Below are 18141 nucleotides of genomic sequence, written 5' to 3'. Positions count from 1 at the left end.
TTCAAGCTTTCCAGCTTAGAAACTTTACCCTTTCACACCCTCCTGCTCACCCCACAGGTGAAAGACCCCATTCTCCACACAGAAAATAAGTTTTTTGTTTTGTTTTGTTTTGGGGGGAACCAGGGATTGAACCTAGGAGTGCTTAACCACTGAGCCACATCCCCAGCCCTTTTTATTTTTTCTTTTGAGACAGGGTCTCACTAAGTTGCTTAGTGGCTCTCTAAATTGCTGAGGCTGGCTTTGAACTCGAGATCCTCCTGCCTCACCTTCACCACCATACCCAGCTGAAGTCTAGCTCTTTACCAGGGGCACCAGGCCCTGCCCACCTCCCCAGCCTCATCTCCCAAACTCTTCCCCCATGTCCCACCTGGTGCTCAGGCCAAGCTGCACTGCACATATCCTCCAAAATTTGGCTGGCTTCACCCACACACTGCTCACTGTGCCTGAACGTCCCTCCTGGTTATCCCAGCCAGCTTGGGCGGTGATTCTTCCCATAGGATCATGGCCCATGAAAGAAGTTGGGGCTCTTCCCCCATCTCCTGCATCTCCAGATCCCACACATCCAGTCCCATGCCCACTGCCACTTTGCATGCCAAACATCCTTACAGTTCGTGTGCTCCCTCCTGCACACCAGCCCTAAAACAGCTGCTCCACACCTGAAATGCCCAAATCTGCAGACATTTCCTCTGCTACAAAATGCTGTGAGTGGGTCCCAGAGCCTAGTATGAGGCCCGGCAGTGAATGCACACTCAGTGACTTCAAGTTGTTACTTAATCTCACAAGAGATAATCACAGACAGCAGAGGAGTCCTTTGAAGCTTGTTCCTCCTGCAAAAGCCAGAGCTGGATGAAGCCCCTCTCCACCCAGATGCAGCCTGCAGAGCCCCCAGGTGGAGAAGCAACCAGGCCCAGGGCCTCCGAGCTCACTGCCTGCTTCTCAGGGAGGGTGGGATGGGCCGCATGGCCTGCTGCAAGGGGTTCACACCCCAACCTCGGAGCCCTGGATTAAAAGAGGAATGATGAGGCTTCCCCCATGGATGTCACTGTTATGCTCAAGTTCAGGACCCCCAAAAGACCACCAGAGACCAAGATCAATATAAGCAGCTAGCTCGGTCCTCCATGCACACAGCAACTGGTGACACTGAGAGGCCCCAAGCCCAGAGTTTGCAGCAGTTTTATACACTCTTTGGGGAAGGCAGGGACTTCACATACATCATAGCATCTCTTAGCAAATCATCACACACCACAGGAAAATCATAAAACAACTCTAAAACATGATTAGCACATTCCCTGGTGGGAACAAGTTGGGTAGGGGTGATTGGTTAGTACAAGAGGGGGATTCGTTTGAACTGATTGGTTTAAGCCACGAGGGGTGTATGTGCTGAACTACATGGTTTCCCAACAGGTTACCAACCACCATAAATTACTGGGAGGGTCATCTGGCATCCCAGGTATTTTCCCTGTCTCATGCTGATGGGTGGTGGTTGCTAGGGGGTTGCTATGGGTCCTCACCTAGCCTGACTGAATCAGGGACACCTAGCCTGCAGATCTCTCCTGTTATCAGTGGATAAACAACTCAGTAGGGTGGGTATATGCCTAGGAGTTCTCTGTGGGTTTTTCCAAGGACAAGGGTCACCCCCCCTTCCTTGGACAGGCTTTGCTCTGAGATAGAGGCTGGTTTCTCAAAAATGGAGTCACATCAATTTCTCAGTCACAAACACTAATTGAGCTATGGTTAATATGAGGGTGGTTTGTATACCGAGATCCCTCTCAGACTGTAAGAATTAAATTTGGGGGTTTTGCTGGATAAATATTTTCAGTTAAATATTACAAAAAAAAAAAAAGATCATCACCTTGTCGATGGGAATGGACAAGAAAAGACCAGCAGATGTCATAAAACCAGGCAGCTGGGCCTGAGGCCAGCCTGGCCTGTGTTTGAATGTGAATATGAGGTGACTTGGGACAAGTATTGAGCTCTCTGAGGTTCAATATCTTCTCCTGTATCATGGGGACACAAGAACCATTTAGCAATGTTGTGACTGTTAGAAATACTGGGGTGCCACAAGGAATCAAAGGCGAGCTCAGAAGTAGCTCTGCAAGGCAAACTTACTTCTACAGAAGTGCATACTACCCAACCTGGCAAGCAAGCACACCTGGGCCACACATGGGCCACACATGGGCCAGCAATCCCCCTACTAACAGGGGATTGATAGCAGGAGCTTGGGGTTGCAATCTATGTGATTGGCTCATTGTAAAAATAGGGTGGGTGAAGGGAAGAGTTGTAGTCAAAATGGTTACAATTGGATTTCAAAATGGCTATGATTAGATCTTACATCCCAATTAAAGGTAAACACTATATTCTGAAAATGGACCACCGAACTTTCCATTTCTTACACAATTAGTATATGAAATAAAGATGTGAGCTGGGTGCAGCAGCGCACGCCTATAATCCCAGTGGCTTGGGAGGCTGAGGCAGGAGAATTGAGAGTTCAAAGCCAGCCTCAGCAAAAGCAAGATGCTAAGCAACTCAGTGAGACCCTGTCTCTAAATAAAACATAAAATAGGGCTGGGGATGTGGCTCAGTGGTCGAGTGCCCCTGAGTTCAATCCCCTGTACCCAATAAATAAATAAATAAATAAATAAATAATAAAGATGTGATGCCGATGTCTCGGCTGGCACTGAATCACGAGCCACCACACAGCTTTGTAGGTTCAAACAGCAATTCTTTATTCCCGAACTCACACTGGCCGTCTACAAACACGTTCTGGGCAATCTCCAATATGCCGCCGCCCCCAAATCCTACTCCACGAGGCTTTTTCCAAATCCCATTTGAATCTCACGAGAACTCAACTGGAACAAGCAGCAGGAACACCCTAATCCCAGCAGCAATAATCTTCAACCTCCAACTTCCCTAAAACCTCTATTGTCTTAAACCGGGAACACCCTAAACCCAAGGACCGGGATACTTCCTCAAACCTGCAGGATACTTCCTCAAACCTGGATCCACCCTCGATCACCTTGAGCAGGGTCATCTTACTAAAGCATACATGCAATGTCCCATTGAATGTCCTCTAAGCAGCATGGGGTACGCTGGCAAGGAGATTTTGATGCGTCATTCCTACTTGGCGATGGCCCTCAGCAATGTGAAATACTTTATAGGATATCAATGAATAATATATTTTGTTACTGTTTGTAGTAATGAAAGCAGAAAAAATGGGAACCAAACCAGCTCAGACTCCTTGCTCCTAACCCACTCACTAATCAGTCACCAAGTGCCCCCTGCTGGATTTCTTTATCAGCCTCTGCACTCTGAAGCCTGTGCATGCTCATTACAGGTAACTCCTGGATTCATTTAAGTTCCAGCGTCCCTGAAATAGGGGCAGTCTCTAAATTTGCTTCGCATCCTGGAGCCCCTAGAGCTCCCTCTGCAAGAGAAGGGGACCCAGCCCACTGCACATGGACTTCCATGCAGGAAGGTGCAGGAGTGTCCTGCAGAACTATCAGTTTTGATCCCAGTTCAATCCACCAGCTGTACTCTTAGATAAAAGGAAAATTTATGTCACTCGGGCAGATTTAATCTCTCCTTGTCACAAACCCTTCCCTGACCCAGGGATTTTCTGGGGCAGGGCAGAAAGTCCTCGAGTTAGAAGAGAAAAGGCCATTACGAATCACCACAGGGACAGAATGAGGCCAGGAGCAGGGCAGATGTTTGCCCCAGACCACCAGGAAAACAAGGTTGAGCTGGACTAGATCTCTGGCCTTCCAACCCCTAGGCAGGAGCCACAGGCAGGGGTGGGGGCCCAGGCCATGTCCTTCATTACCTATCATTGTGCTCAAAGTTCATTTGGGGGATGGCAGGATTTTCTGCTTGACCTGTTAAGATGCAGGGAGGGTGAGGGGAAGAGGAGGAGGAGGGCGGGGAGGGAGGAGGGATTTAAGGAGCTGTCTCCAGGCTGGGACATCCAGGACCTGCAGGAGCCGGCCAAGTTTGGAGGAGCATTAGGTGCTGTTGGATCTCCTGCCTCCCACCCAATCTCAGCGGTGGGGAGTCTCAGGGACTCTGGGCTGTGAGGAGTAGGGAAGGGAACACTCTCTAGAAAGGGTCAGCATGGCCTGCAGGAAGAGCTGCTCCGAGCATCCAACCAAGTGGGTCCTTGCCGGCAGTGCCAGTGTGGCTCTGCTGTTCACCATTGGGATGGTCCTGGGCTTCACCCTGCAGCGGGGCACTCGGTCAGGTAAGAGTCATCCTGCAGCCACACAGTTGGTCTCCCCATTGCTGTCCTTCCTTGTTCCCACCAAGGCTGTCCTACCAACAGCCGATCAGATCTTTTCCTGCCCCTTATTCCAACTAGACTCACCCCCACCCACAGCTCTCTCTGCCTCTTCCATACCCCAGCCCTACCAAGACTTCAACCCTGGTGGAGGGTCCCACTCATTTTCTTTCCCCTGGTCAGTTGCCTGAAGACCACCAAACCTCAGCCTTCGGCCCAGTCCTCCCTCCTTTGCCCTCAGATGGGTATTCCTTCTTGGGAATTTTGTGGGCTCCTCAAACTCAACAGTCTGGGCTGAACTCAGCCTCTCCCTGCCTCCCTCCCTCTCCTTATCCCTTTCTTGGTGAACCTGGGGGAGCCTCCACATTTTCTGAGCCTGGTGCCTAGGCCCGGCTCCTGAACCTTGAGGGCTCTGCCTTCCACCCTCTACCCTCCCCGCAGCCCCGCCTGAGACCTCTGATCTCCTGGACCCTGCCGTGGCCTCCCCTTCCTACCAAGTCCCTCTGCCACTAGCTTGCTCTTGCCAGTACCTGTCCCTCTCTGCAGCCAGCAAGCTTTTTCTTTTTTCTTTTTTTAATTTATATATGACAGCAGAATGCATTTTAACTCTTATTACCCATATAGAGCTCAATTTTTCATATCTCTGGTTGTATACATAGTATATTCACACCGATTCATGTCTTCATACATGTACTTTGGATAAATAATGATCATCACATTCCACCATCATTAATTACCCCATGACCCCTCCCCCACTCCTACCCCTCTGCCCTACCTAGAGTTTGTCTATTCCTCCCATGCTCCTGCTCTCTATCCCACTATGAATCAGCCTCCTTATATCAAAGAAAACATTCGGCATTTGGTTTTATGGGATTGGCTAACTTCACTTAGCATTATCTTCCCTAACTGCATCCATTTACCTGCAAATGCCATGATTTTATTCTCTTTTATTGCTGAGTAGTATTCCATTGTGTATATAGGCCACATTTTTTTATCCATTCATCTATTGAAGGGCATCTGGGTTGGTTCCACAATTTAGCTATTGTGAATTGTGCTGCTATAAACATTGATGTGGCTGTATCCCTGTAGTATGCTGTTTTAAGTCCTTTGGGTATAGACCCAGGAGAGGGATTGAGCCAGCGACCTTGTTCTAAACAACCCACTCACTCCCTGCCCCCCAGGACCCACCCCACTCCTTTGCTGGCATCTAAGACCTTTCACCACCTGCCTGTAGCCCTCTTCTCCAGCCTTCCTGGCCCATCTCCATCTGTAGCAGGCCAGTGGCCATTCCTTTAAACAACCATGCTTTCCTGTGGCCGAGCCTTCATGTCTGCTGTTCTTTCTGTCTGTTCTTTCCCCATTTTCTGTCAAACATACATCCATCCTTCAAGGCCCCTTGAATGTCCCCTTCTCTGTGAACTCCCTCTCTCTCTGCCCCAGGCAGCACCAGAGCCTCCATGGCCCCAGAATCCTGTGCCTTTCCCTCTCTGGCAGCACCAGGGACTGTGTGCCTCACAGTCCCCTGCAGCACATGGTGGGAGACCAGGGAGGGTTGGGGGTGACAGGTGTGTTGGGCTGAGGCTAGGATGGACAGTAACAGCTCCTGTCATTCACTCCAGGCTGTGAGCAGGACGTCTGCCGGCCCGACGCGGACATGCTGGAGTACCTGCTGAGCCTGGGGCAGATCAGTCACCTGGATGGCCTGTCAGTCACCTGGTACCACGCAGCCAACAGCCAGAAAGAGATGAAGGCTGCCCTGAGCAGTAAGTCCAGTTGCCAGAACTAGGGCAGGCCAGGGGGGGCACGGTGGAGGAAAGGGAGGAGGGCAGAGGGGAGGCCAAGAAGCCATGGTCACTGCGGCCTTAGAATGGCCATCTTTGTGTTCTTGTCATACTCCACCTGGGGACGTGGGGCCCTGGACACTGAGGAACTGGCTCCAGCTAGTGCAGCTCCAAGCCTGGGATTCGGAGCAGATGTCTGATTCCAAAGTCACCACTGTACTGCCCTCTGTCCCTTGGCCTGTCAGATGCCCCCTCCTAAGGAGGCCTTTGCCCTCAAGTCTAAGGAAGCCAGAGATCTGAATTGGAATCCTGGAGCTACTAAAATGAATGGTGAACACCTGAGCAGCTTGTGTGACCCCTCTGAGTCTCAGATGCAAAATGATTATGGGTGACCAGTCAGCTGCCACTCAGGTGGGACCCACATATCCACATCACACAGGAGTTCTCCAGGGAACACTGTGCAGCCCTCTTCATGGGCACCATTTTATAGAAGAAAAATGGAGACTCAGAGAAGTCATGGGACTTACTCTAGGCTTTGCTGTCAGAAAGTGGTTAGGGAGTGGAGGAGCCCGGGGCCGCAGCCCCACAGGGCATGCCCAAGCCACTGTACTGTGCTTGATCCCTGGGTCAAGGAGGAAACACTCTCTGTCCTTCAGGACATTTTGGGAAGCTCAGTAGAAAATGTTGGTCAAAGAGCTGGTGCTTTAAGCTGTAAGAGATGAAGTCTTCAGAAGACACAGGGTGCTGACCCGACCCCCAGGGTCTCTGACTCAGTGAGTGGTTCTAGGGTGGGGCCCGAGGAGGTTTTTGCTGTTGGACGCAGGACTGCACTTTGAGAACTGTGGCCCAAGAAAAACCTTCCAATTTCAGATGAGGAAACGGGTGTGGAGTGGGAGAAGGTCTTGTCCAAGGTCACACAGTGGGTCTGAAGTGAGGCCTGGAGCCAGCCTCTAATGCCTGCAGGTTCCTCACACCTGTGAGTTTAAGATTAAAGCCTGGGAAATGTTTAATGAATGAATGAATGAGGAGAGGTGGGTAGGGAGGACTTTCCGGATGAGGCAGGCTGGGTGGGGAAGTTTGTGGCTGCTCCCTGATCTTCTCTGTCCTGGAGGCTGATTGCCACTCCTTGGTGACTAGGAGGATAAAGAGCCCTCTGCCCTGACAGAGATCCAAGCCAGAGAAGTACTCATCCAGGGAGAAAACTACTGAGGGAATGAAAAAAGGACCTGCCACCCCCAGGTTCTTCCCAGCTCAGCCCTGACACTGGTAGGAACCATCAAGGCCCTGCCAAGGCAGGACCTTAGTTGAGAAGATAGCCAAGCGTCCCAAGCAGGCCCTGCCACCAGCAGGGAACTGCACAGGCTCCCCTTAGCTTAGCTCCAGGGGTCCAGAGAAGGCCCCAGGCCTCCTTTCCTCCCTAGGATTCTGCCAGGTCCCTGCTGTAGGCCTCTGGAGGAGGGTATTGCCTTCCTAAAGGGGCACTGCTATAGAGGTGGGCTGGTGAAACCATCTTGGATGTAACTGGTCATCTGTGTGGAGGGGAGACGCGGAAGGCAGGCAGAAGTGGGCTCTAATTTTCCCTTGGCCATTTATCAGCAGAATGATTTGGGACAAGTGACTTCACTAGTCTACAGCTAAGCTCCCCCCTCTGTACAGTGTAGGCCCATAAGGTGACCATTTATCATCCAAGCCAGGGCATGTTTGGCTGCGAACGAGGTCAGGATTGGGAATTATGCTGAGCAACAGAAATAAACCAGGGGGTCCCAGGTTACCTTAGGTAAGTGAGCTACCCTGTGCAAATAATAATTAACACTTGGTGAACACTAACCAGGGGCATTTTACTACTTAATTCTTATAGATGAGGTAACCAGCTCAGGGGTCAGAGAAACTGCCCAGGGTTTCACAGCTGGCCAGTGTGAGGGCTGGGGCTGGAAGGCAGTGGTGTGGATTGGGGGTCTGCACCCCCAGCCACCATGCTGTCCTTCCTCAATGCCTAACCCTCCTGGCCCAGGGAGGGTGGGTGAAGGACTTGGGAACTGCAGGTCCCCTTCCCTCTGGAGAGCAGCATCCTTCACTCTGATGGCAACCCCCTGAGGACCCGGGCTCCTACTGTGGCCACAGGAACCCCATCCTGCCCTCGTCTCTCTTGTCCCTTTTTGTTCCCACTCCCCAAGCAAGACAGCCCTTGGGAAGCATGACACAACTTTTTTTTTTTTTTTTTTTTTGGTGGGGGGAGGATACCAGGGATTGAACTCTGGGCACCTCCCCAGCCCTATTTTGTATTTCATTTAGAGATAGGGTCTCATTGAGTTGCTTAGTGCCTCACTTTTGCTAAGGCTGACTTTGAAGTAGTCATCCTCCTGCCTCAGCCTCCCGGGCCGCTGGGATGACCTACCTGTCACCGCTCCCAGCCAATTTTTAAGGGAGAAGATTTCTCAGGAAGAAGCTGGTCCAGGTAGTGATTATGAGGAGGCCAATTAGGTTCAGAGTGCAATTTCCACCAGTATTTTGTCCCATCTGCTGAGTATTTGTGTGGACCCGACCCGGAGGAAGAATGAGGAGTCAGCCATGGTCTGTCTTTAAGATGCTCCTGGGGTCTCAAGGGAAGGTCACTGGGATGCAGAAACATGGCTCCCCCAACCCTACCCTGCTTCCTCCTATGGCACCTCTACTTCCACCAGGCCAGAACTGGCCCCAGTGACATAGGGGAGGGACCTCAGTGCTCACCTCTGAAGCCATCCTCTTATCTACCAGGTGCACCTTGGGCCTGGCTTCCCTAGGCCTCATGGAGCCCCAAAACCTTTGACCCCTCTCACTGCATTCCCAAGTGGCCAAAAGTTAAGATACAAAAGGACTTTGTGTTTCGGTCACAAAGTCCATCTTCACAACACTCACAAAGCCCTTCACGGATCCTAATCAGCTCTGGGGCCTTATCTTGTGTTCTGGAGCTGGGAAGCTCATCTCTTCTCACTGATGAGAGCAGCAGGGTCCCAGGCACCTTGAAGCACCAGGTATGACTCAAGGATGGAATGGGCTGATGTAAGACGTGCTGGCAGCAGCCCATGGTCAGTGACCTCCATCCTGGAAACCTAGACATCTGGTTTAGACAAATCTGCTGAAATCTCCCTGGGCCTGGACAGGCTGTTCTTGACTTTGCCATTAATGCACTCAGCCCGTCATTCAACACCCATCTTTGAAGCACTTTCTTAGTCCTGGTTCCCTCTAGGCACCAGGAATTCGAGGGATGGTCAGTTCCCACCCAGACCCTGTTGTCGCAGAAGTGATACTCAGGAGGGCTGGCACCGGGTGAGCAAGACCACCGCCCTGGCTGAGCACGCAAAGGAGAAGGTGGTCTTCCTGGCAGCAGGGAGCAGACTGGGGCTCCCTGAGGAAGTGATGTTTTCCCCCCACCCTGGGTGAGAGGTGTGGAGGGAAGAGGGTTGCAAGGTAGCAGCCACACCTAAGAACCCAGAGACGGGAAAGACAAGACAAGCTAGAGTCTTGCCACTCAAAGTGTGGTCCAGGGACCAGCAGCATGGACCTCTTTGGGGAGCACGTTAGAGATGCAGAATCTTGGTGCTGCCCCACATCCACTGATCAGAACCTACCTTTTAACAGTTCCTTCCTGGATGATTTCTGGGCACGTTAAACTTGGAAAAAGTGGAGTGGCTGGAAGCCAAGGCAAGAGGGAGGGAGAGAGACCTGAGATAAACTGGAAAATGTGTCAGGGTCTGGTCATGAAGGCTGCAAAGATGGCCTTACAGAGTTTGGATCTGAATCTCAGGAATATGGGTGGATTTTTAATTTTTTTTTTCTTTATCAGGATGGTGATGTGGTCAGGTAGGTGTTTAGAACACTCTTCTCTATAGAGAAGAGGCTTGGAGCCGTGCTAGAGGGATCAAAAGCAGTCAGGCTCAGTACACTGGAGAAAGGCCCCTGCCAACATCAGTTGCCTGTGGTATGGTGGAGGCTGGACTTGAATCCCTCCTCAGTCCACTACACTTCCCAAATGCAAGTACCCCTTGCACGGTCTTCAGAGACTTAGAAAGGTCTGAGCCCCTACTAGATAACTCTCAAAGTCAGGGATCCGAGGATATTCTCCTGATGGAGTTAACCTTGTGAAATTAAAAGATAAAAATAACAATGCTCAGTGCTGATAGGTATGTGGTGAGGAAGGCCATCCCTGTTCTCTAGGTGGAAACATGAAGCAGAATAGCCTCTCTGGAAAGTAACTTGATAATATGGTATTGTAAATGATCCTTTATTGGGCTGTAGCTCACTGGTGCTTGCCTAGCATTTTTGAGGACCAGGTTCAATCATATATATTTAGGTATCTGGTATTTATATATATATGTGTGTGTGTTTGTATATAGGTGTGTGTGTGTGTGTGTGTGTGTGTGTGTGTGTATACCAGATATATATCCTGTTTTGGCCTGCACTCAGATCCTATAAGGAGGGATCAGAAAATCGTGGCAAAAAATTAGAAACAATCAAAATGATTCAGGGGTGGGGGGATGGTAAATCACATCATAGTGAATATCCTCAACAAGGTATTATGACTTGTTGCTTTTTTTTTTTTTTTTTTGAACTAGGGATTAAACCCAGTGGTGCTTTCCTACTGAGCTACATCCACAGCCCTTTCTATTTGTTCATTTTTATTTTGAAACAGTCTCACCAAGTTGCTTCGGGCCTCTCTAAGTTTCTGAGCTTGCTAAGTTGCTCAGGCTGACCTCCAACTTATAGTGCTCTTGCCTCAGCCTCCCGAGGCTCTGGAATTAACAGGTGTGCACCACTGTATCCAGTTTTGTTTTAATGAGATGTAGAGAAGATTGTGAAAATATCTCATAATGTTGCAAGAAAAAAAACCCAAAAATTATAAATGCAAGGTAGTTTCAACTTTGCAAAAATTACCCATGGGCAAAAATGAAAGAAAATCCATTAAAACATGAGCTATGATGGAAATGTGGCTAACTATTTCCCTCTGCTGTTTTTCTGTATTTTCAAATGTTCTATAACAAATGTGTAATGCCCTTATGATGAAGAAAAAATGTTTTTAAAAACTGAATTGTGTTCTGACCCTGAAACAGGCAATGCCATGGTCTTGGAGGCAGATGTTACTGTCCATGGGCTCAATACCGCGAATGAGACAGGGGTCCCCATCATGGCCCATCCCCCTGCCATCTACAGTGACAACACCCTGCAGCAGTGGCTGGAGACGGTGCTAGCCTCTTCCCTGAAGGGTATGTGCACCCTGGACCCCTCCTCGGCACCCCAGCTCTCTGCTCCTGGGGAGGGGTCCTCACCAGTTGCTCACCGCCCTGACTTCCCAGGCTCAGTGAAGACCGGGTGAGGTGGGGAAGTAAAGGTGCATGTCCAGGTGTCCTCTCCTGGACACACGGGCGAGATGAGGTGCCAGAGCAGTGCAGAGCAAACTACAAAGTGCCCCTTGTGTTCAGGGCATCCCCTCCTGTATCCACAATACTGGATGCAAGATGTTCAGAGCTGAACTTCACACCCACCCCCATGTCGCAGTGTCAGGTACCCTCAGAACCCAGGCACCCTCCTAGTGTCTCCCTCTCCCCCACCCTCCACTCAGCTGCTGCATCTGCGAATGCGATCTCCAGCCCCAGCCCCGTCATCCCTCTCCTGGACCTCCTTCCTCACTGGTTCCTGTCACAAACTCAGTCCCTCTGGCCTTCCCTTGCCTACTGAGTGCTCGTGTGCACGTGCATGTTCTCTCTCTCTCTCTCTCTCTCTCTCTCTCTCTCTCTCTCTCTCTCTCTCTCTCTCTCTCTCTCACACACACACACACACACACACACACACACACACACACACTGTGACCATTCCAAAAGGCCAGTATTTTCATAACATTTCCCTGCTTTGACCCTCAATGGCTCGCCATTGTCTTGGCCTGGCTTTCAATATCTTTTCTAATTGTCCAGCCCCACCTCTTCACCATCCTGAATGAGATGGGCTTCCATTTGCATGGCCTGACAGTGCCTAGATGCTCCCTCAAACACCCCCTCCTGGCAGCCACGCCACTCCCCTGCAGGCCCTGGTAGTTCAGAGCCTCTGAGCCTGTTCAGGAATCCCCATGCCCGGGCCTTGGGCCTTAGGGGGCCTCTGCTTCCGCCCCACAGAGGGTGGGACTCACTGCCCTTCTCTGGGTTGGCTCTGTTTAAAAGACCGTCCTCACACCCAGCCACCATCTGCCCTGTCTTCCCACCTTCCCGAACCTCCACCACACACACCCTACCTGCTGGCTCAGCCACATCTTCCAGTTCCCCAAGCCCTTGCCTCCTCCCCACAGGTATCAAACTGGACTTCAAGAGCCTCAAGGCCGTGGGCCCCTCCCTGGACCTCCTGCAACAGCTGACAGAAGCCGGAAAAGTCCAGAGGCCCGTGTGGCTCAATGCTGACATTCTAAGGGGCCCCAATGTGCCCCTCCCAATAGAGGTCAATGCCACACAGTAAGTGTTCACCTCTCTCCCCAGCTGCATCCAGCCCTCTTCTGTCAACACCTAGCACGGAAGGAGAACTTAGGGAACCTTCCTTGAGTCTGCCTTCAGTCCACCATGTAATCTCACCTGAGTCTTTGCATATGCTGTTCCCTCTGTCTTGAGTGCCTTTCCCCCTTTTTGGAAGAACTTCTGCCCAGTCACTACCATCTCCAGAAATATACCTGACTTCCCAGGCTGCTGAGAGGCTTCCTCTGGGGCCCACGGTTCCCAAATTTCTTCCTAACACAGCCCCGATCTCATTGGGTGATCACCGTTCACAGGTTTTCACCCCCACTGTGGACTCCCAGGGGGCAGACAGGGCCAAGCTCAGGACTTGGCTGCAAGAAAAGTCTAAAACATTGGCTCCATCCCAGTTCCCCTGCACCTCCTTCCACTAACAATCCTGGGTCACCAGCTGCAGAGTGTGCAGTGGGTTGCAAAGGAGGTTTGTGTGGAAGGAAGGGATGTCCTTAACTTGGTCCTTAAGCAGGCAGCACTGCTAGGTGAGGAGTGGGTTTTCCTCCCCATTCTACAGATGTGAAAAAAATCACAGAAATTGAGGCTCAACTTGTTGAAGGTTTATTGCACATCCCAGGCACTGTTTTAAGCACTTTACTTGAAGAATACCATTTAACGCTTGCAATGAGAATGAGGTAGGTGCTATCGCCTTGGGTTTACAAACATAGGAACTATCTTATGGAAGTCAAATGACCTGCCTACATCTATTAGTAGCAGAGCAGAGATTCAAACCTAGGCCTTTGTCGTTCTAAGCTCCATGCTCTTTACCTTCCATTTCTCTCTCACCCCATCTGTGCATCTAACCATCCATCCAACGTTTAGAGTATGTCTCCAACTGGGACACTTGGAAAGTAGCAGTTTGAAAATGTAGTCAATGGACCCAGAGAAATATGGTTAGTCTTCTTGGAGTGTTGATTTTACTCATGATATGGGCGGGGGGAGGGATTGTTTGCATGTTAAAATTTACATAAGAGCATTTTTTTTTGTACCAGGGATTGAACCCAGGGACACTTCACCACTGAGCCACATTCCAGTCCTTTTTATATTTTATTTGGAGACAGGATATAATTAATTCCTGAGGCCTCACTAAGTTTCTGAGGCTGGGTTTTTTTTTTAATATTTTGTTTTTTCAGTTGTAGTTCAACACAGTACTTTCATTTTATTCTTATGCGGCGCTGAGGATCGAACCCAGCGTTCTGCACATACTATGCGAGCACTCTACCGCTGAGCCACAACCCCAGCCCCCTGAGGCCGGCTTTGAACTTATGATCTTCCTGCCTCAACCTCTCAGTCTCTGAGATGACAGGCGTGTGCCACCACACCTGGCTTAAAAGCAAAATTTGAAAATAAATAAATAAGTCTGAAATTTGCCAGGTGTGGTGACATGCCTATAATCCCAGAAGCTCAGGAAGCTAAGCCAGGAGTATCACAAACTCGAGGCCAGCCTTGGCAACTTAGTGAGACCCTATCTGAAAATACAGAATTAAATTAAAAAGGAAAGGGGGTGTAGATGATTGGTCGAGAGCCCCTGGGTTCAATCGCGAGTACAGAGACGGAGAAGCCTTCCTTTTCTGAAGTGATGCTGTTATTTGAGAATCAGAGGTTGACCAGCCCCAGGTCAGAGTCAGGGCCTAAACCCAGACTTCCCTGGCTCCAGAGTGCGCGCCCCACTTGTGGGTCTGTGAACAAGTCACTCTGTTCCTCAGGCTCTGCAGCCGCCCTCCTGTCACAGATTCAACAGGCCCCGCCACTTCCTCTCGCTGTGATGAGGACAGGACCAGCATGGCTCTGAAAGACCAGTGTCTCCCTTCTCTGCAGGTTCCTGGCACTGGTCCAGGAGAAGTATCCTCAAGCCACCTTGTCTCCAGGCTGGACCACCCTCTATACGCCCCTGATCCCAAACAGCACCTACACCCAAGCCATGGTGGAGAAGATGCAGGAGCTGGTGGGAGCGATGCCACAGAGGGTCACCTTCCCTGTGCGGGCTGTCATGGTGCGGGCTGCCTGGCCCCACTTCAGATGGCTGCTGGGCCAGTCAGAAAGGTGAGACTCCACCTGTTCTCACACCCCTGCTGGTTCCAAACCCACCTCCGGGGGGGGGGGGATCCCTGATCCCGACCTTTAGGCTAGAAAGTCCTAAAGATCATCTTGTCCAACCCTACTGGTGCTCACACCTACAATGTCCCTGTCTTTTATTTGTATACCTCTGGTGACGGGCTGCTCACTACTTCCTGGGGGTGGGGAGGGCAGGTTTCCATTGGTGGGTAAATGTCTGCCTGTTAACAAATGTTTATTCTGAGATGAGACAGAATCCATCTCCTGGCAGCTTCCTCCCATAGGCCACCTATGCCCCTGGAGCTGCAGAGATTACACCTACAACCTCTGCCCAGAATAGCCCTATAGGGCTCAAGGGACCCCCCACCCTACCCTGCAGCCAGCTCTCAGCCACCCAACCCTCCCTTTCTCAGCCCTTCCCCACAAAAGTCCCAAGGTGGCCCACTTCCCCTCTTCACACTTGACCTCACCCCCACACCTTGCCCTCTGTCCTTGTCCCTTTCCTAAGGCAGAGCTCGAAAATAGGCACTCTGAGCGGACAGCTCCTCTGTCCTCCCAGACTTTGGCTTGCAGTTACCCCCAGGAATGGGCAGTGCTCAGGGAGGAGGGGCTGTGTGACACTGGAGGACTGGTGCCCCACCCTTGGGCCCAGCCAGCCTCTGGTTCTGAGCACGGGAGGGGAGCCGAGGGTCTTGCTGGGCCCAGACTGGCACTGAGCCAGCTGTCTGGGCCCAGGTACAGCCTGACACTGTGGCAGGGCGCCTCCGACCCCGTGTCAGTGGATGATCTCCTCTACATCCGGGACAACACCGCCGCCCACCAAGTCTACTATGACCTCTTTGAGCCTGTCCTGTCGCAGTTCAAGCAGCAGGCCTGTAAGGAAGAAGCCTGGGGAGGGTGGTGTGGGTTGGATTCTGCATAGGGCAGCCCCTGGGCCAGCCCTGGTGCAGAGCTGGGGGGAAGTGACATCAGAAGGGGAAGATCCTGGGTGGAATAGGAGGAGAGACACAGGATCTTCTTTGATACCTGTGGAGGAGGAGGCCAAGGGACTTGGGAATCATGGAAGATGTGGCTGAGCCATTCAGGTAGGAAACAGGTGTAAACAGTTACAGAGTTTAATATGTCATCAGATCTTATCAAGGCAGAGCTCTTATCAGAACTCAGCAAATTCCAACCCTATAGACTTTCCATGTAGCACAGTCTCTCTGGGTGAGACTTAATAATCCAGATGCTACTGTGCATATTTGCTCCCTTGACCCTGCAGCTGAGTGGATACAGGGGGTCCCATCAGAGTCCACATTCCCACTGTGGGAGCTACCTAAGTGAGGGGGAGGATACTAGCTGTGGGTACAGCTAGCTCTGGTTCCATCCAGTTCCAATCCACTAACTGCTGAAGGACCTTGGGCAAATCACTTCTCCTAGTCTATCAAAGTGGGGAGATGACAGCAAGAGTCTTGGAATATGGTAGAATCAGGGCATATAGAAGGCACTCTGAATGGTTGCCACTTCATCTCAACAATTTTGGACCCCACAGTAAATACCACAAGGAAACGAATGTACTACACCGGCAGCAGCCTGATCCCTGTTCTCCAGCCACCCGCGGGTGATGGTCTGGGTGTGGAGTGGCTGCTTCCAGAAGTGCAAGGCAATGGCAGAACAGCAATGATCACGCTCCCTGGTAAGTCTGTCTACAGCCCTGGTACCCCTAGCTGACCTGCAAGGGTGTCCTTTACCAGTGGACCTTGGACCTCGGTTACCATGGCAACATGGGCCCTTGTAAGCCACACACTAGATACAAAGTAGGGTGGGGCCGGGGGAGTGCGGTAGTCTCAAGAGCACCGGCTTCCTGGCCTTCAGACCAGCACTCTTGAGTCCTCAGTCACATGATGCTAGAGGAGGAGCTGGCATCTGCCCCAGGTCTATGTCACAAGTAAAGACCAAGAGCTGAGCTGGCAGCTTATCACTTTAGTCTTGACAAGTACCAGACACCACAATTGGAACCCAGAACAAGGTTAGAGGATTCCACAGAGGCCAGGCCGTCCCCATAGCCACACCCCCACCCCACCCGTGCCCTTTTAACAAGAGATTCTGGCTCCCGTGGGAACCTGAGACTAGCCATGGTTGCCTCTTCCAGACAGAGAAGGCGTGATCCTGCTGGACGTTGGTCTCCAGGGAACTGCAGCCAGGGACTCTGTGCCCATCGTCCGTGCCCCAGGCAGTGCTGCCCTGACACTGGAGTCATGCCTGCTGCAGCTGGCCACGCGCCCTGGGCGCTGGGGCCTCCACGTGCACATAGCAGAGCCCGCAGCCCTCCGTCCATCCCTGGCCATCCTGGCACATCTCTCAGCCCTTGGCCATCTGCCTCGGCCTGTGTGGGTAGGGGCCACAATCTCATATGGGAGTTTTGTGGTCCCTGGCCACACGGCTGGCAAAGAGTTCCTGAAGGCTGTGGCTGAGGTGTTCCCCCATGTGACCGTGGCACCCAGCTGGCCCGAGGAGGTGCTAGGCAGTGGATATGGGGAGCAGCTGCTCATGGATATGCTGGAGCTCTTCCAGGGACTCAGGCAACCTGTGTCCTTCCAGCTGCAAGCCGGGCCACTGGACCAGAGCATGGTGGGAGCCGTGGCCAGGCTGCTGGCAGCCTCCCCCCAGGCCACCGTCACAGTGCAGCACAGCCCCACTGGGAGCAGCTGTTCAGCTGTGTGGGCAGGGCTGCTGGCAGCCAGCGGGGTGGACAGGACCAGAGTCTACTGCAGGCCCCCCCAGGGGTACCATAAGGACTCGTGGGCAGATGTTGGCAGAAACTGACCGCCCAGTGGTCCCTGGCCAGCCAACTCCTAGGTCCAGGTTTCCCTGCAGGAGGCAGGAGGAATAAATGCCTCTGCCTTCTTCCACGCACGGCACGAGAGTCCTCGGGGCAGCTGGAGGGGAGCCTAGAGGGTCTGGAGGCTGGGGGCCAGGTCATTGCGATTGTCCAGGAGGAAGCGTTCACAAGCCTTGAAGGTGGTGTAGAACTCCGAGGAGAGGCCGGACACGTTGGTGGTCACGTAGTTGAGGATGTCTGGGCTGACCTGGTTGTAGTAGGACACCTGTAGGGTGGGAAGCCATGCTCAGGGAAGCAGAGAAGGGTGAGGGGCATGGCCTACCCCTGGGCATGAGGCGGGGGTGGGGAGAGTCGCCTATCTGGGAGAGCAGCAGATACAGCCCAGCTCCGGGGAGTCTTGAAGGTCAGTTAATAGGCATGACCTTCTCCAGCCGGTTTCCCCTGACCCTCCTCAGTGTGCTGACAACCCTGGCTGCCAGTCACCACTCACTGTACTGTCATTGGGCATCTTTTCCCTCAGTTATGTGGCATTCAGGGAAGGGACTAGGTCTCCAGAACCTCCTACAGAATCCCCCTTAAGTAAAGGTGCTCTGGGGCTGCAGAGAAAACGTTGGACTTCAGCCTGGAGCATGGCCCCCCTGAGTTTGTTGGCTCAAGTGTGTTGATGTAGCCAACACTGGCTGAGGCTCA

At 51.9% G+C, this 18141-nt stretch overlaps 2 protein-coding genes across 4 annotated transcripts in view; one reads left to right on the top strand and one right to left on the bottom strand.

The window, feature by feature from the left end:
* The first annotated feature begins 4107 nt into the window (after nt 1–4107).
* On the top strand, nt 4108–17443 carry Fam151a (family with sequence similarity 151 member A). The gene is made up of 8 exons (XM_077791644.1): nt 4108–4220; nt 5885–6033; nt 11139–11291; nt 12365–12524; nt 14391–14615; nt 15363–15502; nt 16162–16305; nt 16762–17443. Exons 1-8 carry the CDS (start codon nt 4108–4110, stop codon nt 17433–17435), a joined length of 1758 nt encoding a protein of 585 aa, XP_077647770.1. The 3' UTR covers nt 17436–17443.
* Nucleotides 17444–17553: 110 nt separating this feature from the next.
* The window catches only part of Acot11 (acyl-CoA thioesterase 11), a 46592-nt gene continuing 46004 nt past the window's right edge, over nt 17554–18141 (bottom strand). For all 3 annotated transcript variants that reach the window (XM_026381593.2, XM_026381598.2, XM_026381603.2), the window contains one exon: nt 17554–17716. In XM_026381593.2, coding sequence (XP_026237378.1) covers nt 17561–17716 — 156 coding nt within the window. In that variant the 3' untranslated portion in view covers nt 17554–17560. The remainder of the gene's footprint in view (nt 17717–18141) is intronic.

This window comes from Urocitellus parryii, chromosome 11 (assembly GCF_045843805.1).
Source record: "Urocitellus parryii isolate mUroPar1 chromosome 11, mUroPar1.hap1, whole genome shotgun sequence".
Taxonomy (NCBI): Eukaryota; Metazoa; Chordata; class Mammalia; order Rodentia; family Sciuridae; genus Urocitellus; species Urocitellus parryii.
The sequence above is the reverse complement of the archived record's forward strand: the minus strand, read 5'-3'. Positions and strand labels throughout refer to the sequence as shown.